The sequence below is a fragment of the Schistosoma haematobium genome, chromosome 1 (assembly GCF_000699445.3).
Source record: "Schistosoma haematobium chromosome 1, whole genome shotgun sequence".
Lineage (NCBI taxonomy): Eukaryota > Metazoa > Platyhelminthes > Trematoda > Strigeidida > Schistosomatidae > Schistosoma > Schistosoma haematobium.
In genome coordinates, this window is record NC_067196.1 from 16,419,064 (window position 1) to 16,446,412 (window position 27,349).

Here is a 27,349-nt window from a genome sequence, read left to right on the forward strand (position 1 = left end):
TAGTTGTTTCATCAGTAAAGACTTCATGAGAAGTAACCATCATTAAAAGAACAAATTACAAATGAATGTAAACATTTAAAGTTTGAACTTACGCAACGTATGTTAATGCCGCTCTTTATTTTGAAAGAAGAAAGTATGAGTCGGATATTTACTATTGAGGTATGAGAGAATAAGTTTTATTTTTAAAAAATTAAATGGGCATTTTATCCACTCTAAAAATTCATTGATCATATATTCTAATGTTATTCGGAAGAAAACTGAAATATGGTAGTTCATTTTAATGACAAATGAGGGTAACGCATTTATTGAATCTATAGTTTCAGATATGCCATGGTGTAATTTGGTTTACTTCCACTGAAAAAGATTAGATATAATTAAGCTGAAGGCTGGTTACTTTGTTAACTGCTGGATAATCCTCAGGTACATTACACACTACTTACTAAACTAATATGATTAATTGAATTCATGAGTCCATTAAAGCTTGACCACCACAGACAACCAGGAAGCACTGAACGGCCGTTTCATCCTAGTATGGAACTCCTCAGTAGTGCGCATTCACGATCCCACTCGCGCAATCCGAACCCAGGATCTATCAGTCTCTCGTGAGAACGCTTAACCTCTACACCACTGTGTCGGTATCCAATGGATGTCCAACTTCAACCAATCCACAAAATCACTGAAATCTCCACAATATCCCTCCCTTGTGATAATATGAGTAGGACCTGTTTCATGGATGTTTTGGAAATCAATCAATCAATCTATCATACCACTATTGAACATCAGTCTTGAAAATTAGTGTAAATTGAAAAATGTAATCACTTGTTCAAGGAAGAAATTCTTGAAATTCATGATTTTGTCAAGTATTGTAACAGATAATGAAAGAAATTAATTCTATATCATTAGATGAATAATATTTCCAAATCATAAGAATCGTAGGATACTTTGTCAACTCTACACTACTAGCTAGTTCATTGTTGGATGAATTACCAATAAGCTGATTTTGTTATAAACAAAGGACATTGTGATAAAACTCAATCACTCACTCACTCACTCAATCAATCAATCAATCAATCAAATTTTTAACACAGTCATTTCAACCATTTGTTGACAGAAATCTCGCTTATCAGTTATCAACTGTTTGAGCACTGCATTGAAATACTCCTATAAACTTCTTCGAATATGTTAGGTGAACAGTACAGTACAGTACGCCTGTTACCCCTCGTGGAGGAGCATAGGACGCTCACCAGCATTCTCCATCCAAACATGTCCTGGGCAATCCTTTCTAGCTCCTGTCAGTTGTTATTCATCCTTTTCATATCTGCTTCTATTTCCCGACGTGACGTGTTCTTTGGCCTTCCTCTTTTCCGCTTCCCTTCAGGGTTCCAAGTTAGGGCTTGCCTCGTGATGCAGTTTGATGGTTTGCGTAATGTATGTCCTATCCATTTCCATCGTCTTTTCCTAATTTCCTCTTCAGATGGAAGCTGGTTTGTTCTCACCCAGAGAAGGCCGTTGCTGATGGTATCCGGCCAATGGATGTTGAGTTTCCTGTGTAGACAAATATTTATAAATACTTGTACATGTTTGATGATGGTTGTAGTAGTTCTCCAAGTTTCAGCTTCGTACAGTAGAACTGCCTTGACTTCGATATTGAAGATTCTGACTTCGAAATTGGTGGAAAGTTGTTTTGAGTTCCATATGTTCTTCAACTGTAGGAATGCTGTTCTTGCTTTGCCAATCCTCACCGTGACGTCTGCATCTGAACCTCCTTGTTCATCGATGATGCTTCCCACGTATGTTAGATAAAAGTCGGTAAGCAAGTGGCTATCGAGACTCAGTAGCTGAGTGGATAACGCGATGGCGTTTGAAGCGAATGGTTCTGGGTTCGAATGAACATCAACTCTGAAATACAGATACATCCAGCTGACGAGTGCCAAATAGGAAGAATGCTATCGACCATGTTGCAATGTGGTCCCCAGTCCAGGTGACTCGACACTGTATATTGAGATTAAATGGTGGTTGGAGGTAGTCGACAGGAAACCCTGGATCCGGGTTTCGTGCTACTCGGCACTCGTCAGCACGGCGTACATGTGGCACGGGATCGAATTCGTCAGGGACCACCAGTTCACTCAAGATTACAGGTTGTACGATACTAACAAATGAGTATTTAAAAAGATGATTTTCGATCTGTTACTTTAGATTTGTGACTGGTCATTGATGAAGCGAATTCCTTCTATTCATTCTATCAAATGACTGTAAATAAATACACAACTGTACTCCATGATTTAACTTGCTCTAAGGAACTATCATCCTCTAAAGAAATTCATTCGACAAGGTTAATATTATAAGTTATTATCATATAAAAATTTGTTTTGTATATGTAATATCACTTAAAACTTCTCAAAGATAGTTTAGCCGTAGATTTCCGCTTTTTAAATCCTAGATAGAGCCTAGATTAGAATTATCAGAGCATCTCGATCTAATCACTTATACAAAAGCCAATATACGAATATATATATATTATTTCGACGCCGCATGCTATGTATAGTAGAGATTTCAAGCCAAGAAAACATAAATGTTGATCGTATCCAGAATATCGTAGTAAATATTTAGTAGACTGATGTTGGAGTTCTTCTTCTATCTCTCTTCCAGTTAATCAGTTCAGTTTGATTATCAACAGGCTAACAATTGACAGAACACAGGCATTGTGGCAAAACATCTTTGCACTATGTAGGACTCATATGCTTGACTAAGTGTTGTATAATAGTTATAAATCCAATAATGAACACCAAATAATCAGCAAATTATCAATCATTAAATCGATTTTCAGTGATGCAATATGGGTTTTCCAACTCCTCTAGGTGGATCCTCAATATTCACCAATCAACTCGGATAGAGTGGTGAACATTCGCCTTTCGTCTTCTCAATTTCGTAAACAACGTGCCCGTTGCGAGAAGTCAGTGAGTAGGACATCCCTGACAGTGGTTGTATATGTGCGGCCATATGCTTAATAAGCTAGTGTGTAATATATATGTAATATATATATATATATATAACAAATGTCCAATTGACTAAATCTGTTAAATTTTCTCGTCATTATAACTATGAAAACGGTATATAAAACTAAACTTTGTTTACATATGCTTACACAGGTTTTGGTGTTCTAATGAGATTGAATGATTGATAAACATAAAGAAATTTTGATTAAATTAAGATTTACAATTTTTCAGTTACAATACATTATTGTTTCATACCAATATTCTGTCAATAAATTGATTCAGTCTAATGGTAAAAATGTTCAACACACTGTATAACTTCCAGTCTGTTCATAACTACTATAAGGTATGTGAAGAAACGTGTGACAGTTCTAGCTGGCAACCTTCTCTTACACTAACTGACCATCTAGTAGTGAATAATTGAGTATTATCTTTCCTACAAAAATAAAAGGATCCAATGGAAACTCAAAGACAGGAACATTTATTTTAACAGTATTGATACACGTTGGTAAGGAGCGACTAGCCATAATTCTATATGAAGAGATTTCTATCGACCACGTGTAATCAAATAGTACCGAATTGTGATTTATGTTGATTTTTTGTTGTGTAATAAACGATTAGTTACAATTACTTTGTGCTTTTCCTTTTTAGTATCATATCATCATATACAATTGTTCATTCAGTTGTTTGCACGACAGCTTTAGTTATAACATAAACAGTAACAAATTCAAGTGATTCATTATTTTATTATAATAATAATAATAATAATAATAATAATAGTAATTATAAATCTTTTATGTTTGATTTGGACAATTTTAGTGTGTAAAGTAAATACTACTTTCTATTGTGTTAGTCAATCAAAATCTTGAAGTTAACAAAAACACAGATGCATAACATCTTTTATATCTGATCAGATGAAACTAGGTTAAAGCTCAAACTGTGCAACTGAAGGAATAGATTGTATGAAGCAAATAAACAAAGCTGGTATTTAAACTAACATGTTGAATATCCGATAAACAAAACATGAAACCTGAAGTTTGTGCTGATGATATCGTTCGGAAGAACGATGTTGATGTTGTTTTTACTATGACACACAAGTCAGATATATTTATTTTGTCCATCGTTTCTGTATCCAGCTATTGACTTTAGAACATTCGAAAAGCATTTTCTTCTTTAAATTACCACACAGTTTTATAACCAACACGTTTTTCTTTCAAATAAATCTAAATTCATTATTTTCATCAAGTACCATTTAATGCAAAACTCTTAGTTTTCTTTCATTCAGTCTTTGTCTGACATTTTATGTTTCTCAACTTTTAGACAGAATATTTGATATAGAACCGATGAAATGTGAATAACCGTAGAATGCAGGATGAGCGTTTCGTCTCATTTGGGATTCATCAGCTGGATACACACATATCTAATACTTGATGTTCACCCCAACACTCAAACCGAACACTGTCTACTTCAAACACCATTGCATTATCCACTTAGCTACTAAGTCCAGATTAACATTAAGGCGTGTCCTGAATTATACTGCTAGTCACATTCCATCTATTCTATAACAATTTGTGTCACAATGCCTATATCGAGATAATTCACAAACGATCCTCAAATATCAATGAAGATTAATCAAATTTCAATCAAACTTATTAACAATGGAGTAAAACAATCCATTTCGATTTGAACTAAGATACCTGGATTTTTATTAAAATGGTCGATAATATCGAAATAGATATTTGAACTGATAATACTTGAATTTAGTTGCTATTATTATTATTATTAGTATTATTGGGTTTTAATCCCGCGATCGGGATCGTGGGTGCGCACTGCTGAGGAGTCCCACAATAGGATGAAACGGCCATCCAATGCTTCCAGGTTTCCAAAGGTGGTCTAACATCAATCGGTTCATGATCTCAATCAAAAACTTAATAAACTCCACAACCCCTATACTAGTAAAAATTTATTCAGATCGTTAGATATGAATCAAACAGGAATAATTAAATTAGTAAGTAATGATCAACTAGATTATACTTGAATTAGTTTAAAAGAGTAAAGAGCAAATCATATGCATAGAGGTTAGTTAATGATGCTTTGTCGAAACAAAGATGATAATTTTGATGAAAAGTAAAGAATGATACACAGAAGATTTGTTGGATGAGAAAATGTATATATGCATAATGTAGAATGATATGTACATGTTGTATTGTAAGCACTGGAAATTGAATCGATTATGTATATCATATGAACATTGACTACTTACTCATCTTCGTCCACTAGAATTTAATATAAATTACACTTTTCAATATTTTAATTATATGGGAGTTTCTTTTTGAAAACAGACTTACAAAAAGCTAAGTGTTACTATTTTGATTCGAAGAGAAAATTGTATTGGTATTGTTTACTAGACATTCAGGAATGCAAATGATAAGTCGTTTATTGGTATAAATGAAGAAGTTTTGAATGCGTGATTATTTAATTGGATGTTTAGTTAGATAGACTGTGAAGTATTTTGTTGTCGATCACTCTGAATGTAATTGAGAACAGTAAGTTATGATTGTGATCGAGAAGACTAAGCCTATTATTCTGCGTACACTTAGACATCATTGAAACAATAACGTGACATCCCACTGCATTTATCAATTCAAATGTGTGTGTGTGTACGTGTGGACACAGATACGTATGGAAGCGTAACCAAACAACCTAATCAAGGTTGGCAAACACGTTCGTCAATTGTGACATGGTCAGTTAGCGTCAAATGCATCGACGAACCCAGAGATCAGAAAACCGTCCTATTCGACAGCAAAACACAATTGAAACTGGTTAGAGGATTGAATCTGAACTGATTTGAAACTTTGTATGGAGATTGTCAAGGGTGTTCTGTCACGTTCCTAGAAATCTGGAACACTAGGAATTTCAAACCTGCTGTACGTGTGCAAAAATCAGTGTTTTGAAACATCAGTATATCGATAACTGGGTGTAGTGTATAGTTGTGTTGTTCCTCTTAAATTTGGCAAAACGTGAAAAAGTGATCAATATATTCACAAACTGAAAAAGCAGTTGGAATCGTGAGTCACATGCTTAAGGATCTTAGATAATCCACACGATCGGAAGAAAACATATGTGACCGGAGTGGATGTATGAACATTCATCGGTCATGAGGACACAAGTGATTATCATGATTGATTTGAGTGATTTATTACGTGACTTTCTAAACCTATTTTCCATAGACCACATTGCCATATAAATACACGTGCAGTTAAATCACACTTCGATTGGCGACTCCCACTAACATTGTCGAGTAGTGGAAGATAAACAGTCAGAGTGAGGAGAGTAAGTTGGTGAAATTTCTGTAACTGACGTGATGCTATTACTACTCTACTACATTCACGCCGACTAATACACATGAACTCACCAAGAGAGATATACTGACTACTCACAGGTCAACATTTCTCTCTCTTCCAGAATTGCAATGAAACTCATCGTCATACTACTACTGAGTGTGTTCGTCTTCGAACACCGACTGGTCGAAGCCTTATCAGTCTCTCCAGCTAGTGAAGGTAAGTGGGTGTGTTGTTGAGATATCTGAGGATGTGTCGACCGAAAAGTCTCTCAACGTGAATATATCGTTTATTACGCTTCAATTCATCAAGTATCACTGTTTGTTATGCACGATATGTGGGGCATTGTAGTGGTTGAGTGTCTCGTTACAGACATCTGTGTATTGCTGCTCGAGATAGTGTTCTGTGCAGTTGACAGACAGTTCTGAGTGACACGTGTTCCGAACATTTTCTTGAATTGTGTGTTATTGCTTACAGATGATCACCTGACGAGTTAACAGTAGAGCGTTATGTCGTTCCACCAAAAAACAAACAAACAGGTCAACATCTGCACACAGTCAGTTGTGCTTGTTTATGCTCCCACATATTTCATTAATCAATAATTCCCTAACGCGAAGTCTTGTTTTGTTATAGGACCGACCGTCATTGTTACTGAGCCACTGCAACAGGACAATGTGACGAAGGATTCTGACAGTGGATATGGAAGTGAAGAAATAGATCCGACAGACAGCACGAGTGAAAGTAATCACACTGATGCAAGTATATTAGAGAATGTTGGCGGTGAAAATGCCACACAATCACAATTGCTTCATGGCCATTACCACCGCCATCACAGCCACCATGGATGCCGTAGACACCATCATCATGGACATCGTCGCCATCATCACCGTCGTCATCACGGACATCACCATCATCACCGTCGTCATCACGGACATCACCATCATCACTGTCGTCATCACCAACATCATCCTCACGGACACCACTATGACTGCAGAAAATGTTATTATTATTCACTCCTGTGATCATATTCCTATCAGAACACCAATTTGGTTGTTTCCGTGCTTCCTCTCGAATAACCTTTAAATTATCCAACACGCTATCCGGACAAGTAGAACGTCCATTTGTGATGTTGTATTTAAATAATCCAATTTGTACTAAATATATATAGTTAGTCTGTAGTAATTTTCTATTCCGTTCTAATTATCTTTACGTATTCATATTCAAGTCAGAATATTTCCAGTTCTGTTTCAGTATCACAGTGAGTAAACCATTCTGTTTATTATTTACTTCCACACAACTGCTCGAATTGATTGAACTACAAACATGTTGACTAAAGAATAAGCATTCATCCAGATTTCACTGGTATTGGTATTTCGCGTCAATTCATATTCGAAATCGAATAATCACAATTAGAATTCCTCGATCAATCACTCCTAGTTCACCATATTGATAGGTTATTCAAAACAGAAAACATACAACATTTCAACGATTCCTATATCACTTTATAAAATTATTAATAAATATCAAATTTACGGTGATCACCAAAGACGAAATACATCAACATCTTCGTTATAAACATCTGTATATTATGGTGAATTGTATGCCACTCAACTATAATCATTTGTCGTTTGCGCGAAATGTTGTAGACATCACCGTTACTGAATAATAATGATAATAATAATAATAATAATAATAATGATTATTATTATTATTATTATAAGAATTATAATAATAATAATAATAATATAACACACAATGCTTGATAGTCGATGGAAGCTTTGTGTATTAGTAAGTTCGTATGTTATAGTAGGGAACAACATCGTTTTGAAACAGATCCTCTACAAACATTGTTACATGTATGTAAACATAAGAATATATACGCGAACTGAGGAGTCAACGAACACAATGATGTAGATTACACAACATGGGATAGGACAAAGCAGCTCTATTAGAGAATGATCGAGTTAATTATACAGCTGGAAAATCGGACATCGAGAGGAAGGTACACTACGGAAGGGTCGCTTGTCGAGTAGCACTGTGAAGCAATCGATATGTTATGAAACGATGAAACCTTACTCACACGTAAAAGAGATGATGTTGGATAGATAATCTCGATGAATAAACACACTGGACTGGTTACATATCATTCAAGTTAAACTGACTGACGATCACTAGTACTGTGCAACACACAAAAGAGTGAATCCTATAAAGAAATGATGTTTTATACATTGAGTTCCGTTCTTGAATTCTAATGTTTACGCCTAATAAAGAGTCACCGAACACAATAATATCGATTACACCACATATCTATCAATACTGTCAATATTGTTAATTTCAAGATCTATTCAGGTTCGTATTCACCGAGTGAATTATTGTAGCCTTCCATCTTTTTCTTATCTAACATACATTATGTTTGTATAATTACCCGATCAACACTTTTTAGTGTTTAGTATTATTAAATAGTCATGTATCATTATTTTTTCCTGTTGATCTAAGGATTGTTGAGTTTTATGTGAATTGTTTACATTAAGCTAATAATCAACTTTCTTGACTAATGTTTGCATGCTTGTACTAAACAGAATAATTTGAAATAGTGTATTCAGTGTTTGTCGAAATCCATTTAAAGTTTTATTGCACATCAAATTTGAATGTGCACTCATCTAATTATTTAATTGATTCAAATCTTTCATACATTAAATTTTTATTTTAATTTCATACTACTTACTCATATTATTGTATGAGTAGTATAATCATTCAAATTAGTAGTACAACTTAGTTAAATATCAAGTTTGTGTGTTTTGAATTGATTAGCTTTACACAGCGTTCTCTGTAGCATAAATTGATGTTGATAGACATATGAAAACATCATTAATGTAAATTATGTTTATGAACTATTCACTTGGATTTTTTTAACCATATAATTAGTGGTGAATAGTTTAATTCCTAAACATGTCATCAAATACTTACACTGCAGATGATATGTATTGGTTGTAAACTACATCACAGTAAAAATATATATTCTGAGACTAATTACAGAATCCAAGTCAGTTTACAGTTCTAGTCGCGTTCCTATAACAGTGTTCATCATTTGAAAAGATAATTCAATGATCATTTCGAGTGAACATATATTACAATAATGTCATAATATGGATTGGAAGATATATACAGCCAAATGATTATCTACATACACTTCGCTAGATAAGAAATATTCACAGATATATATGCATAATAATCATATGAATTCATTTCATGAATTCAAGCGTATTAGTGTATCATCATCAACATATTTGATGTTAACAGTTGGTCAAACTAAAAGGTAATACAGATTCGAAATTTCACTGTCGATCTGATGTCAACTGAATAGAAAGTTTTCACACTAAACATGGTGTTTCTCTCATAACTTCCTCATCACATTCCTCTTGTTGATAATGTTTGGAAGCAGATCTCAGTCAACCAACCACGATACACCTTCACGAGGAGTAACAGGCGTAGGTATGTAAGTAAGTAATATAGACGTGAACAAAATCTAAGTCTCGTACTATGCTATCGATAAACCTTTGGAAAGTTTAAGCAGCGTTCTGTAATCCAAATGGCATTCGTAGGAATTCAAACAGACCGAAAGGAGTCGTGATAGCGGTTTTCTCGATATCTTCAAGAGTGACTCGGATCTGATGATATGCTCGTACTAGGTCGACCTTAGAAGAAGCAGTCGTGCCCTTGAGTGATGATGTGATGTCGTGTACGTGGGAAATGAGGTAGCTACCAAAGCGTGTATCTATTTTTGGTGCTCGGTAGTCCCCGCATCGTCTCCAACTGATCCCATCATTTTTGGGAACCATGTGGAGTGTTGAGGTATAGGGACTGTGAGAAGTACGAATAATACCAGTAGCTAGTAAACTTTTGACCTCACTTTTAGCGAAAGCTAATTTGTCCAGTGTCAGTCGGTGAGGGTTTGCCGTGACTGGGGTCCGCGGGTGACTATGTGGTATACCACACGATTAGTCACCGATGGGATCTCCTCGAAAGGTTTAGTTGGTTGAGTGAATTCCTGGAATAAAGTGTAGAATATATCGTCACGTGAATGAATTACGCCTGTGATTCGGTATGCGTTTGTCTGAGCTTTAAAGCCCATGAATATACTGTGCGACGAAATATCAACTAGCTGCAGATTACGTAAATCGACTAGCAATTCATAGTGCGGTAGGAAATCGATGCCGATTATGGCTGTGGGAACATAGGCAATGTTGAACTTCCACAGATAATATCGTCGGTTTCTCAGGTTGACCGTAAGCTGTCGTGTACCATAGGTAGGAATGAATGAGCCATTCCCAGCGCGTAGTCGAAGCATTGTACCTTGAGACTTACTGTTACCCGGTACGACAGAAACTTGGGAACCTCTCTCTACTAGGTACCTAGCGTTGGTGCTATAGTCGTGCACGTAAAATGAGCGACCAACGTGAGGTGAAGAGCCGGCGAGTTCGGCCGCATTTACTCGCCGGCATGGGAGTTTCCCGCTTTGTATGAGCAGAGGGCTCGACACTGGCGATCCTGGAACCAAAGGCATAGTGTAACCATCACAAACCAGTACTCGCTTCCGAAGCCACGTTTTGGCGTGGCATGGTAGGTGCCCGCTTAGAGTGAGTAGTGACAGCTTTACGTGACCGCGACCTGGCTCGCAGGACGTGGGTTTCTGGTATGACGGAACCCCGGTCACCTTGAGCTGGGAGGCGATTAGCGTCAATATCTACGTTCGAATGTGACGTTGAGGCAACTATATAGTTGTCAAGAGTGTTAGTCCTCACCAATATTTTTTCTGCTATGAGAGCAACCTGGGTAAGTCGTGTGTTATCGAGCAGGGCCGTGATCGTAGGCTGTATATGTGCTAGTAAGGATTAGAATCACAATTCCTTAACTATTTCGGAACCAAATGTCGTGGGTTCTGCTGAAGACTTTAGATGCGTGAGGTGGTAGCTCGGTTTAACATCACTCAGGAGGTGAAGTGCCAATAATGTCCTCAATAGTTCCTTCCTCGATGGGAAGAAATATCTGAGAATCGCCTCCTCGTAGACGTTAGGTACATTGGAATTGAGGAATACCTCACGGACAGTGGCAATATGATCGCCAGGTAGAGCTTCCAGGGCGTAGGCGTAATTTTGTCGCTGGTTCGTAATGCGGCGGATCTCGAATTAACCCCACAGTGCAGCGGACCAGACTTTTGAATCGTAAGGGATAAAAGAAACAGGTCGGAACTTGATAACCTGTATATCGGAGTCTCTTATATTATTACTATTCTTATTGTTATCCACCATTTCGAGTTGTTGCCACGATAATCTATATTGAAAGGTATCAATATGAAATGTGCAGCGAATGTGGATAGATAAATGGTAGATTCACCGTAATTGTCTTCTACGGTAGATTTTCCAGCGGTTGAGATGAGTTTGCGGTTGTCATTCATCAGATGTGGTTGGCGTCGAGTCGCAGTTGACTATGATCGCCACTACAGGTTAGACCTCTACGTAGGCCAAATAAATTAACTTATCAGAGTCGTTTTATCTTCATTATATATACATAACACATAGAAATTGATATTTGATTGTCCTTTGGATGTAATTGTGACTTTCATAGCATCATTATAAATTATTATTGCACAAACGTTTACACAAAGATCCAAGGAATATACAAAATTGAGAATAACTTTCACAGGAGTTTAGAGAAAGCAATTGTATTAGTAAATACAGGCAATGTCACAGGTCAATGAAAATGCTTTAGCATATTACACAGCAAATAAACTTGCGTTACACCATACGTCTACGAATTGTTAGCAATAGAACTGCTTACCGAATATTGACAAGTAATAGTAAAAAGCAATACACAAATTACAGGTTGGATGAGGAGAGAATGGAGACAGAAAGTGCAAACCGACTTAACGATAACACCCATCATTTCCTCACTTCTCAGTAGACTTATCAACTGACCGACTGTGGTGTCAAACACGCTTTCCAATATCAACCATCCAATCAACATCAATCATCATTTGGATCTCTGTCAATCAGTGTCATCAACTAAATTACAAATAAAATGGTTGACTGATATCAACACTCTAATTCCAGTTCAGTCAATCCGTTTACATGAAACTACGAAACTGTCAAACATTCGCATGTATGTTACACAAAGTGTTCAACATACACATTATACTATCTGAGATATTGTGGTGTTTGAACGAACTAATGATACCTTTGTACTTGTTGAATGCTCGATTACGAATTCCAAATACAATACATTCGTTTGTGCCTGTGTCTTCTTAATTCAATTACGTTATTTCTGGGACTCTTAGTTCGTACTATAATTCAAATATTTTCAAACATCATACTGGCATCACGATGGAGCCTGCGATGGAAAAGTTAGATATTCATTCAACTTCGAAAGCTTTTGAGGATTATTTGGAAAGGTTTGAAATCTGGAGCATGACCAAGAAAAATGTTAAAGGTGATAAAATTGTGGCACATTTCCTGGCATTCATCGGAAGAAAAGCGTACAGCTTAATAAAAACTTTAGCATATCCAGAAAAACCTATTTCACTCCTTTATGCAACTATTAAGGAGCTATTATTAAATCATGTAAAGTGCACCAGTTTTGAATGCCGTGAAAGGGCGAAATTTCATAAGATGGTTCGTCAAAATGTCCAAAAAGTTCGGGAATTCATTCTTGAATTGCAGAAACAAGCTGCAAAATGTAATTTCGGTGATCAACTTCATGTGCAACTGAGAGATCGATTAATTGCAGGAATTAACATACCGGGTTTGGAAAGAGGACTGTTAAGAATGCCGAACTGTTCCTTTCAAGATGCTAGAACTGCGTGTATTAACTACGAGGCAGTGAATGAACTTGATATCCAGTCGATGAAGATTTCTAATACTTTGCTTAGTCGTCATGATGAAATACAATCTCAGGGTCAATCAAACTTGCGTTCGTTTAACACTAATTCTAATTCTCATGTATATATGAAAGGTGTTTCAACAACGAGTTACAAAGCAAATCGAAAAGGTGAGATCAAGTTTGGTAAATGTTTATCATGTGGAAAGTTTCATTCTTGTAATTCATGTGCATTTCTTAACGCTAAATGGTTTAAATGTGGTAAGATAGGACACATTCAGTCAGTATACGAAGCTACTGTTCATTTTGCTTCAAGTAGTACTAAATCTTGTAATTTCAATCTCAATAATTCGGATGTTTCTAGCGATCACTTATCTTTGTCTATTATTTCGAAAGGTAATACTCATATTTAAAAGCGACTATATACATCGCTTGGTTCATTTCATGACTTTATTGTGGACACAGGCAGCATAGAGTTAATTATTTCATTCAAGAACTTGAAATCTTTAGATCCTAACGTTGTGGTACGACCCACTGAAGTATCAATATTGGGGATTACTGGACACAGACTGCCCATACGAGGATGCTGTGAATTGTTAATCAGAGATGATAATTCTTCATACATACCATGTGAATTTTTAGTTAGATAAACTGGACTGTCAATACTGGGTTTGAAGAATTTGAAAAGGCTTAAGGTGAAGTTGTCCTTCCTAGTTTCTAAAGAAAATTCTGATACTTTTCTTAAAGATTTGATAGCTATGTGTGCTAAGTGCAATGGAGGTATGAAAATTCAGCCTATAAAACTTCAAGTACAGGGTGATCCAATCTTTCTTAAAAGACGAATAATTCCTTATGGTCTTCGAGAAGCAGTACATAAGAAATTAAACGATTTGTGTGCGAAAGGCATGATTGAACCAACTCAGTCTTCAGCATGGGGTACTCCTACTGTTACGCCACTGAAGTCGGACGGCAAGACCCCTAGAATATGTGGTGACTATAGATTAACATTGAACACCCGTTTGTTGAAGCAAATGTGCACGACAGTAGAAGCTGAAGATATTCTAAATCGACTTCATGGTTCTAAAGTGTTATCGAAAGTTGACCTAAAAGGTGCTTATCTTCAAATTCCTTTAGATGAATCTTCGTCTATTTTGACGACAATTAACACTCCTTTTGGTCTGTTCAAATACAATTTCCTTCTATTTGGTCTAAGTTGTTCTCCAGCCATATTTCAGGAAGTTATGAATAAAGTAGTTAGTGATCTTGAAGGTGTTGAAGTTTATCAAGATGATCTCATTATTCATGGCTCTAATAAGGTAGTTCGTGACCAGAGACTTATTGCTTTATTGCGTCGTTTAATTGAGAAGAATATAACAGCGAATCCAAATAAGTGTTCATTTTGTGTATCTAGTTTTGAATGCCTTGGATACCTAGTTGATGGTAATGGTTTTAGACCAGATATGAAACGACTAGCTCCACTAACTAATGCACCGTCTCCGAAAAATATTACAGAATTACGTTCACTAGTGGGTGCTCTTCAATACTATTCCCGTTTTATTCCTAATTTTTCTTGTCGTGCAAATTGTTTATTTAATATTTTAACATCCAATTCATTCAAATGGAGTGAGGAACAAGAGTCATGCTTACGAAGTCTGCTGAAGTTTCTTCAAAGTGATGCTGTTCTTCGAGCGTACTCCCCTAATGTACATTCTGTGCTTATTACTGATGCATCACCTGTGGGAATTGGTGCAGTTTTGGAACAGGAAGGTAGACCAGTTATTTGTGTTTCACTCAAACTTACTGTTACTGAACAAGGTTATTCACAGACTCAGCGAGAAGCATTAGCTGTGTTTTGGGTTGTTAAAAGACTTCATAAATATTTATTCGGAAAGAAATTCACTATTGTTACTGATCATGAAGCTTTAAAGTTTATTTATCATCCTGAAAAATCCTTAGCACGTTCCTCAGCTGCTATGGTTCAACGATGGAGTATTGCTTTAAGTGCATATGACTATACGGTTCAGCACAGAAGTGCCAAACAAATTCAACACGTTGACCACATTTCTCGACAGCCATTACAAGATAGACTTATTAATACTTCGGACTGTTTGTTAGTGCAACCTTTACCAGTGAGACGTTCAGATCTCATTAGAGAAACTCGCAGATATTTTGGATGTATACTCAGTGCTATACGGCAAGGCTCGACTGCTAATTTGAAACGTAGATTTCCTATCTATTTTTCAAAGTGAGATGAGCTATCTACTGCTCCTGATGGTATTCTGTTTAAATGATCGTGTTGTCATTCCTCCTTCATTGCGTAAATCTGTTCTTGAAGATCTTCAAAGTGGTCATTTAGGTGTTGAGAAAATGAAGTCCTTGGCAAGGCTCACATGTTAGTGGCCAGAGATGAAAGCAGATATATGTCGTACTGCAAACAATTGTGAGAAATGTCATCAGTTGAAAAATCATACTTCGAAGTGGACGCCATGGCCAGTAACGTCTGAGGCCTGGCAGAGAATTCATGCTGACTATTGTGGTCCGTTTCTTAGTAAATACCATGCACTAGTAGTTATTGATTCTTTTTCAAAGTGGCCTGAAGTTTTTTCACAACTGCACCAAATTCTGATTTCACAATCCAAGCATTAAGAAAGCTGTTTAGTCGAGAAGGGGTTCCTATGGTGTTAGTGACTGATAATTGCTCTCATTTTGCTGCAGATGCAGTCACTACCTGGTTGAACGGTATAGGGTGCAAACATCTGTTTACTGCTCCCAAACATCCGTGTTCTAATGGCCATGCAGAGAATTTTGTCAGGACATTAAAGACTGCTATTGATCCTATAGCCGCCTCAACATTTAATGGGCTGGAAAGGGGAGTAGATACCCTTCTATTGCAATATAGAAATGCCAGACATTCGGTGACGAAGGAGACTCCAGCAAAGCTGTTGAAAGGAAGAATTCTTCGGTCGCATATGTGATGTTTGGAGTCTGCAGAAGTTTTATACTATCGAAGAAATGATCTTCGACCATCTACAGGTATTGTTCTGAAGAATGTCGGAAAATCGATGGTGCGAATTCTAGACATCAATGACTTAAGTACACACAGTCGACATGTTGATCAAATACAATTTCAGGAACCAGGTGAGTCAGTTCCAATTTCGGTTGTTAATTCCAATACTAATGAGCACATTCTAGATAATACAGAAACCCTATCCAATACAATGTCAGACAGACTCAGGATGAATTTGAGAAGAAGACGTACGATTGATTACAAACACCTGGACTCCAATTTAAGCTGTGGTGGATGTGGTGTTTGAACGAACTAATGATACCTTTGTACTTGTTGAATGCTGGATTTCGAATTCCAAATACAATACATTCGTTTGTGCTTATGTCTTACTTCTTAATTCAGTTGCGTTATTTCTGGAACTCTTAGTTCGTACTATAATTTAAATATTTTCAAAAATTAAAAATACTGGCACTTCAGTGACGTACTTTGTACGTGTGGATTATATTATGACTGAAGATGAGTAGAAACTTGTGTGTAAACTGATGCATATGGTTCATATGGTTAATCTATCTTATTCTGATTTGTAAATGAAGAATTTTTGAATGCGTGATTATTTAATCGGATGTTTAGTTAGATAGACCGTGAAGTATTTTGTTGTCGATCACTCTGAATGTAATTGAGAACAGTAAGTTATGATTGTGATCGAGAAGACTAAGCCTATTATTCTGCGTACACTTAGACATCATTGAAACAATAACGTGACATCCCACTGCATTTATCAATTCAAATGTGTGTGTGTGTACGTGTGGACACAGATACGTATGGAAGCGTAACCAAACAACCTAATCAAGGTTGGCAAACACGTTCGTCAATTGTGACATGGTCAGTTAGCGTCAAATGCATCGACGAACCCAGAGATCAGAAAACCGTCCTATTCGACAGCAAAACACAATTGAAACTGGTTAGAGGATTGAATCTGAACTGATTTGAAACTTTGTATGGAGATTGTCAAGGGTGTTCTGTCACGTTCCTAGAAATCTGGAACACTAGGAATTTCAAACCTGCTGTACGTGTGCAAAAATCAGTGTTTTGAAACATCAGTATATCGATAACTGGGTGTAGTGTATAGTTGTGTTGTTCCTCTTAAATTTGGCAAAACGTGAAAAAGTGATCAATATATTCACAAACTGAAAAAGCAGTTGGAATCGTGAGTCACATGCTTAAGGATCTTAGATAATCCACACGATCGGAAGAAAACATATGTGACCGGAGTGGATGTATGAACATTCATCGGTCATTAGGACACAAGTGATTATCATGATTGATTTGAGTGATTTGTTACGTGACTTTCTAAACCTATTTTCCATAGACCACATTGCCATATAAATACACGTGCAATTAAATCACACTTCGATTGGCGACTCCCACTAACATTGTCGAGTAGTGGAAGATAAACAGTCAGAGTGAGGAGAGTAAGTTGGTGAAATTTCTGTAACTGACGTGATGCTATTACTACTCTACTACATTCACGCCGACTAATACACATGAACTCACCAAGAGAGATATACTGACTACTCACAGGTCAACATTTCTCTCTCTTCCAGAATTGCAATGAAACTCATCGTCATACTACTACTGAGTGTGTTCGTCTTCGAACACCGACTGGTCGAAGCCTTATCAGTCTCTCCAGCTAGTGAAGGTAAGTGGGTGTGTTGTTGAGATATCTGAGGATGTGTCGACCGAAAAGTCTCTCAACGTGAATATATCGTTTATTACGCTTCAATTCATCAAGTATCACTGTTTGTTATGCACGATATGTGGGGCATTGTAGTGGTTGAGTGTCTCGTTACAGACATCTGTGTATTGCTGCTCGAGATAGTGTTCTGTGCAGTTGACAGACAGTTCTGAGTGACACGTGTTCCGAACATTTTCTTGAATTGTGTGTTATTGCTTACAGATGATCACCTGACGAGTTAACAGTAGAGCGTTATGTCGTTCCACCAAAAAACAAACAAACAGGTCAACATCTGCACACAGTCAGTTGTGCTTGTTTATGCTCCCACATATTTCATTAATCAATAATTCCCTAACGCGAAGTCTTGTTTTGTTATAGGACCGACCGTCATTGTTACTGAGCCACTGCAACAGGACAATGTGACGAAGGATTCTGACAGTGGATATGGAAGTGAAGAAATAGATCCGACAGACAGCACGAGTGAAAGTAATCACACTGATGCAAGTATATTAGAGAATGTTGGCGGTGAAAATGCCACACAATCACAATTGCTTCATGGCCATTACCACCGCCATCACAGCCACCATGGATGCCGTAGACACCATCATCATGGACATCGTCGCCATCATCACCGTCGTCATCACGGACATCACCATCATCACCGTCGTCATCACGGACATCACCATCATCACTGTCGTCATCACGGACATCACCATCATCACTGTCGTCATCACGGACATCACCACCATCATCATCATCATCACGGACATCACCATGACTGTCATCATCACCATCATGATTATCATCACTACCGTAGAGAATGTTATTATTAACCACTCTTGTGATCATATTCCTATCAGAACACCAATTTGGTTGTTTCCGTGCTTCCTCTCGAATAACCTTTAAATTATCCAACACGCTATCCGGACAAGTAGAACGTCCATTTGTGATGTTGTATTTAAATAATCCAATTTGTACTAAATATATATAGTTAGTCTGTAGTAATTTTCTATTCCGTTCTAATTATCTTTACGTATTCATATTCAAGTCAGAATATTTCCAGTTCTGTTTCAGTATCACAGTGAGTAAACCATTCTGTTTATTATTTACTTCCACACAACTGCTCGAATTGATTGAACTACAAACATGTTGACTAAAGAATAAGCATTCATCCAGATTTCACTGGTATTGGTATTTCGCGTCAATTCATATTCGAAATCGAATAATCACAATTAGAATTCCTCGATCAATCACTCCTAGTTCACCATATTGATAGGTTATTCAAAACAGAAAACATACAACATTTCAACAATTCCTATATCACTTTATAAAATTATTAATAAATATCAAATTTACGGTGATCACCAAAGACGAAATACATCAACATCTTCGTTATAAACATCTGTATATTATGGTGAATTGTATGCCACTCAACTATAATCATTTGTCGTTTGCGCGAAATGTTGTAGACATCACCGTTACTGAATAATAATAATAATAATAATAATAATAATAATAATAATAATAATGATTATTATTATTATTATTATAAGAATTATAATAATAATAATAATAATATAACACACAATGCTTGATAGTCGATGGAAGCTTTGTGTATTAGTAAGTTAGTATGTTATAGTAGGGAACAACATCGTTTTGAAACAGATCCTCTACAAACATTGTTACATGTATGTAAACATAAGAATATATACGCGAACTGAGGAGTCAACGAACACAATGATGTAGGTTACACAACATGGGATAGGACAAAGCAGCTCTATTAGAGAATGATCGAGTTAATTATACAGCTGGAAAATCGGACATCGAGAGGAAGGTACACTACGGAAGGGTCGCTTGTCGAGTAGCACTGTGAAGCAATCGATATGTTATGAAACGATGAAACCTTACTCACACGTAAAAGAGATGATGTTGGATAGATAATCTCGATGAATAAACACACTGGACTGGTTACATATCATTCAAGTTAAACTGACTGACGATCACTAGTACTGTGCAACACACAAAAGAGTGAATCCTATAAAGAAATGATGTTTTACACATTGAGTTTCATTAATGAGTTCGAATAAATTAAGAGTGAAAAGTGACGAGGAATCACGTGAACTCGTGATATCTCAATTATATACCTGAGCAACACACAAATTTATTCTCATTGAAGTATAACATGAAACCACACAGTCAACGACAGTGACAAATAATGATTAAAATCACAGGGATAACGGTTTTAAAAATTGTTTATTAACACAAACCGAAAGGTCTCTGAACGTGAATATATCGTTTATTACGCTTCAATTCATCAAGTATCACTGTTTGTTATGCACGATATGTGGGGCATTGTAGTGGTTGAGTGTCTCGTTACAGACATCTGTGTATTGCTGCTCGAGATAGTGTTCTGTGCAGTTGACAGACAGTTCTGAGTGACACGTGTTCCGAACATTTTCTTGAATTGTGTGTTATTGCTTACAGATGATCACCTCACGAGTTAACAGTGCAGCACTATGTTGTTCCATCAAAAACAAAACAGGTCAACGTTTGCATATTGCAGTTTGTGTTACGTTCGACGACGTCCGATTCAGATGTTCACTCTTCTTCTACGCCTGCTCAGCTAGTGGTTTCGAGTAAGCAATCTATGCAAATTGTGGGAAGTCTCAATTCGAAAATCCGTGATTAGCTATGTATTTAAATCATATGTGTTTAAATACTTGCTCTTCTGACACACACAAAACCTGTAGGTCCAGACGTTAACTAAGTTTCTGATCGAATTCCATTATTATCGTTTCTCGCTTACCTATAGCCACCTACTTTTCGATCTCGGGAATTCATGAGAGCACGGGACGTGATACGATCAGACTAACCCAGTCTATCATTTACGACATCTTAGTTTTATTAAGAGTCAAATGTTTGTATAGTAGACAAAATGTCATGTTGGAAAACTATTGGCGAGTACAAACATGATGTGAGCGAGTGAAGAAACCGCATTTGAACTAACAGCACCGCTCTTTTGCGCATTTGTCTGCAATTTTCCCATTTTTTTCATGTTTCCTCACAGTTCATGTGTAGCCTGTTCTAGTCCACGATTGTAAGTGTTCAACGTTGAATAAACAATGATCAATCACTCCCTAACTGGTTCACAATATAGTCTCGATTCGATCTGTGATGTTGATGAGAGTTGTTCGATTGGTTTGGCTTCGTTATAACCGAGAAATCTTTGAAAACACGTGATTTCTCATACTTTTTGTCAGTATAATATGTAGAACTGGATTACGTCCAACGTTGCCATAGCTTCTTCACGATCGCTTAATCGGAACACTTTTCTCGATTATACGCCAAAAACAAACAATACACCTATCAAAAAATCAACCTGTAACGACACAACGCAACGTCATCAAATACTTACACTTCAGATGATATGTATTGGTTGTAAACTACATCACAGTAAAAATATATATTCTGAGACTAATTACAGAATCCAAGTCAGTTTACAGTTCTAGTCGCGTTCCTATAACAGTGTTCATCATTTGAAAAGATAATTCAATGATCATTTCGAGTGAACATATATTACAATAATGTCATAATATGGATTGGAAGATATATACAGCCAAATGATTATCTACATACACTTCGCTAGATAAGAAATATTCACAGATATATATGCATAATAATCATATGAATTCATTTCATGAATTCAAGCGTATTAGTGTATCATCATCAACATATTTGATGTTAACAGTTGGTCAAACTAAAAGGTAATACAGATTCGAAATTTCACTGTCGATCTGATGTCAACTGAATAGAAAGTTTTCACACTAAACATGGTGTTTCTCTCATAACTTCCTCATCACATTCCTCTTGTTGATAATGTTTGGAAGCAGATCTCAGTCAACCAACCACGATACACCTTCACGAGGAGTAACAGGCGTAGGTATGTAAGTAAGTAATATAGACGTGAACAAAATCTAAGTCTCGTACTATGCTATCGATAAACCTTTGGAAAGTTTAAGCAGCGTTCTGTAATCCAAATGGCATTCGTAGGAATTCAAACAGACCGAAAGGAGTCGTGATAGCGGTTTTCTCGATGAAACCTTACTCACACGTAAAAGAGATGATGTTGGATAGATAATCTCGATGAATAAACACACTGGACTGGTTACATATCATTCAAGTAAAACTGACTGACGATCACTAGTACTGTGCAACACACAAAAGAGTGAATCCTATAAAGAAATGATGTTTTATACATTGAGTTCCGTTCTTGAATTCTAATGTTTACGCCTAATAAAGAGTCACCGAACACAATAATATCGATTACACCACATATCTATCAATACTGTCAATATTGTTAATTTCAAGATCTATTCAGGTTCGTATTCACCGAGTGAATTATTGTAGCCTTCCATCTTTTTCTTATCTAACATACATTATGTTTGTATAATTACCCGATCAACACTTTTTAGTGTTTAGTATTATTAAATAGTCATGTATCATTATTTTTTTCCTGTTGATCTAAGGATTGTTGAGTTTTATGTGAATTGTTTACATTAAGCTAATAATCAACTTTCTTGACTAATGTTTGCATGCATGTACTAAACAGAATAATTTGAAATAGTGTATTCAGTGTTTGTCGAAATCCATTTAAAGTTTTATTGCACATCAAATTTGAATGTGCACTCATCTAATTATTTAATTGATTCAAATCTTTCATACATTAAATTTTTATTTTAATTTCATACTACTTACTCATATTATTGTATGAGTAGTATAATCATTCAAATTAGTAGTACAACTTAGTTAAATATCAAGTTTGTGTGTTTTGAATTGATTAGCTTTACACAGCGTTCTCTGTAGCATAAATTGATGTTGATAGACATATGAAAACATCATTAATGTAAATTATGTTTATGAACTATTCACTTGGATTTTTTTAACCATATAATTAGTGGTGAATAGTTTAATTCCTAAAAACTATACAGCACGTAAAATTAACAACATCTCTAATGATCATTAAACAACCAGGAAGCATCGCAAAACTATTTCATCTAATTAGTCATAGGTAGGAGATCAGTATGAAAAATAGTAAACGAACTCCAAATTCAAGTTATATAATTTTGGATATGCAACTGTTGACTGAATAAGTAGTTAGCTGCTACTAATAGGGTTGTATATAAAACAAAAAAACAACTAATATAATTACACAGTAACAGTTATATTCCACATTCAGTAAATATACATCTAAAAGTGTATCAGAAAGCAGAAAATATATTACCACAATAATTATGACAAAATTTAAATTACAGACATAGAATAAGCTTAAAAACAGCAATATTAAACGTCTATAAATCTGAAAAAAAGAATCAGAAAACATCAAAAACAATGCCCTTAACATACAAACTGAAAGTAATAAAGTGACAGGCGAAAAATGAAACCAATCGACATAAAACGGAAATCAATAAACATTTACCAAAAATCAATCCGCAGAACACCAAAAACCAACACCGCTACAAAAAAATACCAAGAAAAAATAATGAAACATATTCAAATATTCATACCATCATTAAGAAAAAGGGCGGTCTCTTAAAGAAAGAAACCAATATCAAAAGGACTGGATTGGGACACATTTTCCTCACCCTCCTTGTTGTCATCCGGACCGACAGAGTTGTTTCCGTGTGAACCTGTCTCCTCATGTGGGCCCACTGACTGTACAGCATCCGACACAGAACCCGACTGCAGTCTGTCCTCAGTCAATGACAGCATCGGAACCGTGTTGGTTTCCACATCCAAGCTGGTCTGGTCGATCGGCTCAGGTGTCGCTTCGATTTGTGACTCCCAACCTACATCGGGTGCTCGTGATGCACCCTGTAGTGAAAAGTAATGTTGATTTCACTGAGATAACTATGTTTTGTTTTATTATTTTAAAGCTTTATTATCTATGTCTCATTTTGTTTCTTATTTTTCTTGCCATTAGAATTCGTCTCTTTGTAATATTTTCTTAATTTTAATATGTTTCCCAACTGTTTGTGTTCTTGCTTTTGCGTTGTGTGGATCGAGTTTATTTGATAAGTGTTTTTGACTCAACAATCAGCGACGACTATATATAATAAGTAAGCATTCAAACGACAAGACAATCAGCATTCAACTGACAAGTTATAACAATCAAAATTTTCGAATTTTATCATTATATTTTTTTTAAAAACAATTTCACAAAATTGATTTTCAGTACAATAGTTTTCGCATCATATTTCTTTCTAATTCATCAAACCATTAGCACTGTTTTTTGGACGAACCATTATCATGTGTTGTTTGTTTTTCCTTGTTTTTTCCATCTTTATTTTTGTTTTTGCTGTTATCTACACAGGTTGACAAGTCTTCTGGATCGTCTATGTTTCGAATTCTAACGTATTCTATGATTTCTTTTAGAAACAGTGAGTCAGAATTAGTGAATAAATATAGATAGAACACATTGTAGATATTTGGTTTATTATCAGTAATTGTGACTTGTCTGTAAAATATTTCAGATAAAGGGCTCATTAAAGTACTATAAAATATGATTATTTCTATTCTGACTCAGTAAATATCTGATCTGCTTGAGCATGCTTCAATCAAAATGACGGAAAGATTAGAATGTATCAACTACCTGGTCCGATATACCAGAATTTCTTACTCGTTGAGTTTCCGTGAATATTACTTCTCGAATATAATTTGTACATCAACGACTGCATCTACTGTAGAAATCCCTTGTCAAGGTTTCATTTTCTGATTGAAATCATGAGTAAATTAGAGCTAGACCACGACGGATAACCTGGAAGCATTGGACGGCCGTTTCGTCCTAGTATGAGACCCCTCAGCAGCGCGCATCCATGATCCCGCAACTCGCGAGATTCGAACCCAGGACCTATCAGTCTCGCGCCAGGCTCTTGACCAACTAGACCACTGAGCCGGCATCCAGTGGTGTTAATGTCTAACCTCAACCAATTCACGAAATTGTGCAACCATCTTCCATTGTACTGAGGTAGACACCTGTTTCTACCAGACACGGATTAGCTCCACTGGTCACGGCTTCTCACCAGAACTCCGAGAATTTTCTCACGAAGCTTGTCACTAGTGAGCACATGGTAATTATCAGTTTAGGTGTTGTGGAGATTGTTCGATCAGACCATGAATGATCCTTGGTTTTATTTTTGGTTACATTAAAATACTATGAGACTAATCACAATATTGACTCATAATGAATTGTGTGTAAAGTTGATAACCTAAGTGATTATGATGTGTTGTTGCTATTTGGGCTAAACTTTATGGTTTCATATCATACAGTGAACGTTGGTCAGTTGTGCTTTTTAGCAGAATACAACGCCTGTGGGGAACCGTACTCAGGTTTCGTATTTACCAGCATTTACTACACTATTTACTATGCTACCTAAATGTGCGACAACATGAAACACGATAATCAAGGTTCCTGACATAATGAGTCAGTCAAAAGTCGTAGAATGGGAAGGCCACGTTGTGTCACTCAAAATGTTCATGGTGAAAAGTCTATGTGATTGGTCAAGAAATGGCGTTGATTTCTAGATTCTAGTCATGTTTGTGTGCATAAATGAGTGCTTGTGAATGTGATTCGCTTTAGCCTAGTAAACTATTTTTTCCACACTTAGTCTTCTAATTTTATAGTTGGATGGGGTTTGCCTGTAGGAAGTTTGTGTATCAGTGTTTATCTTGGATACCACATATCGTAACAATTACATGAGTGATGTTTATTTACTTAAAATAAATTATATTTGAAATAAGTTTATTTTGATAGATTTTGTAAACACACGCTAAGTAAAAACAATGAACTTACCATCTTCATTTTCCTCTGTCTTTACTCCTTGGAAAAGCACCAATGATAATAAGGCGACTATTATTAATTTCATTTGTGACATGATATAGTTTTGAGTCAAGTAGTCAGTAAAAGTGATACCAATTTTGAAGCATAAACAATACACCTAGCTCATATAAGTACCTAAATCTCCTTCAGAAATACTTATATATTTTCAACTAAAAGCCGGAAACACACAGAACTAACATTGAAATCAAAACTCATTTTATGCTTTTATATACACAAACATTCTAGTAAAATTCGATATTTCATTTAATAGAAAAGACGATGAACGGAAAATGCTTGCAATTTTGACGGTTCTCTGAAACTCATCACTTTCTTTATTATATTCGAATTTCAAAGTTTGTCAATTGAGTCGTTTTATGTTTAGCAGTGAATTAGAAAATTCAAAATTCGTGCTTATATTTGTCATCTCTCATATTTAACAGACTATGATGGTTCATTTTTTAAAATATACATTCATCTCATCTAGATGATTTTGATTTGAGTGAACCGTTTATATTAATGAGATATATGTGTTTTAATTTACAGAGAAATTGCGGATACTAACTAACATTTACATATGTGAGATGTAAGTTATTGGTAAATAAAGTAGGTCATATTTATTCCAAATATGTAGAATGAATTCAGTGTATATGACAAGTGGTATAAAAGTTACTGTCTTTAAAAGGTAACATCTAGCGTTGACAATAGTTAATAACTGACAAGGAGAATAAAGTCAACATTATGCTATTTGGTATCATAATTTAAATCAAATTTAATGTAGTATTCTACAACTAAACAATGATTTAATATATCCAAATGTTGATCTTCATAATTGAATTTTGATGAACACGACCCATAACTTCTACGCTTAGAGATTTGCTTGAAATTTCATCACTTTGATAGTTGGTTTAAGTAGACTTGGAAATCGATCGTCAAGTGTTGGAGAGCTCTCCTCTTCAACACATCCCATCTATCGAGAATAGATTAAATTGTATTCGTAAAACCTGTACCGTTATTTGTGATTATTTTGATGATGGAGTTAGTAGATGGCTTTGTGTCAATCACTTCAGATCAATATTGTAGCTTTCACTTAAGGAGAACTTAAAAATCTTGTCGGTTCTATGCAGATGTGTACGATAATGTTGACGGATAAACTAACCCGAACTTGAGATGAAATTAGGATTTCACTAGCCTGGATCTTCTACTAACAAATACGAAAGATGGAACAATGCAAATGAACCTGCGAAAGAAATATACTCGAATAGGACATGTAAATACATCAAAGTAGATTTTATTACACACCGTTTCTTTAAGGCTAAGCCTTCATATGTTGTAAAATCTATCTGCGCACAACCCGATAACATCATTCACATCCAATTTAGACAGTATGGTGTTATGTATGATTAGGTAGAAGAAATTGATAATGACCGTGAAAATCTTCCTGGGAATACTCCTCGTAACTCATTAGTGGTCAGGCTGCTGATGGTTAAAATGTTGACTGTCATATCGAAAACTTGTTTATGCACA

General features: G+C 35.9%; 1 protein-coding gene across 1 annotated transcript; it reads right to left on the reverse strand.

The window, feature by feature from the left end:
* Window positions 1-24,225: 24,225 nt before the first annotated feature.
* On the reverse strand, window positions 24,226-26,393 carry MS3_00003658 (uncharacterized protein; the record flags this gene model as incomplete). The annotated part of the gene is made up of 4 exons (XM_035732701.1): window positions 24,226-24,374; window positions 24,764-24,922; window positions 25,799-25,943; window positions 26,388-26,393. 4 exons carry the CDS (start codon window positions 26,391-26,393, stop codon window positions 24,226-24,228), a joined length of 459 nt encoding a protein of 152 aa, XP_035586005.1.
* Window positions 26,394-27,349: the final 956 nt, after the last annotated feature.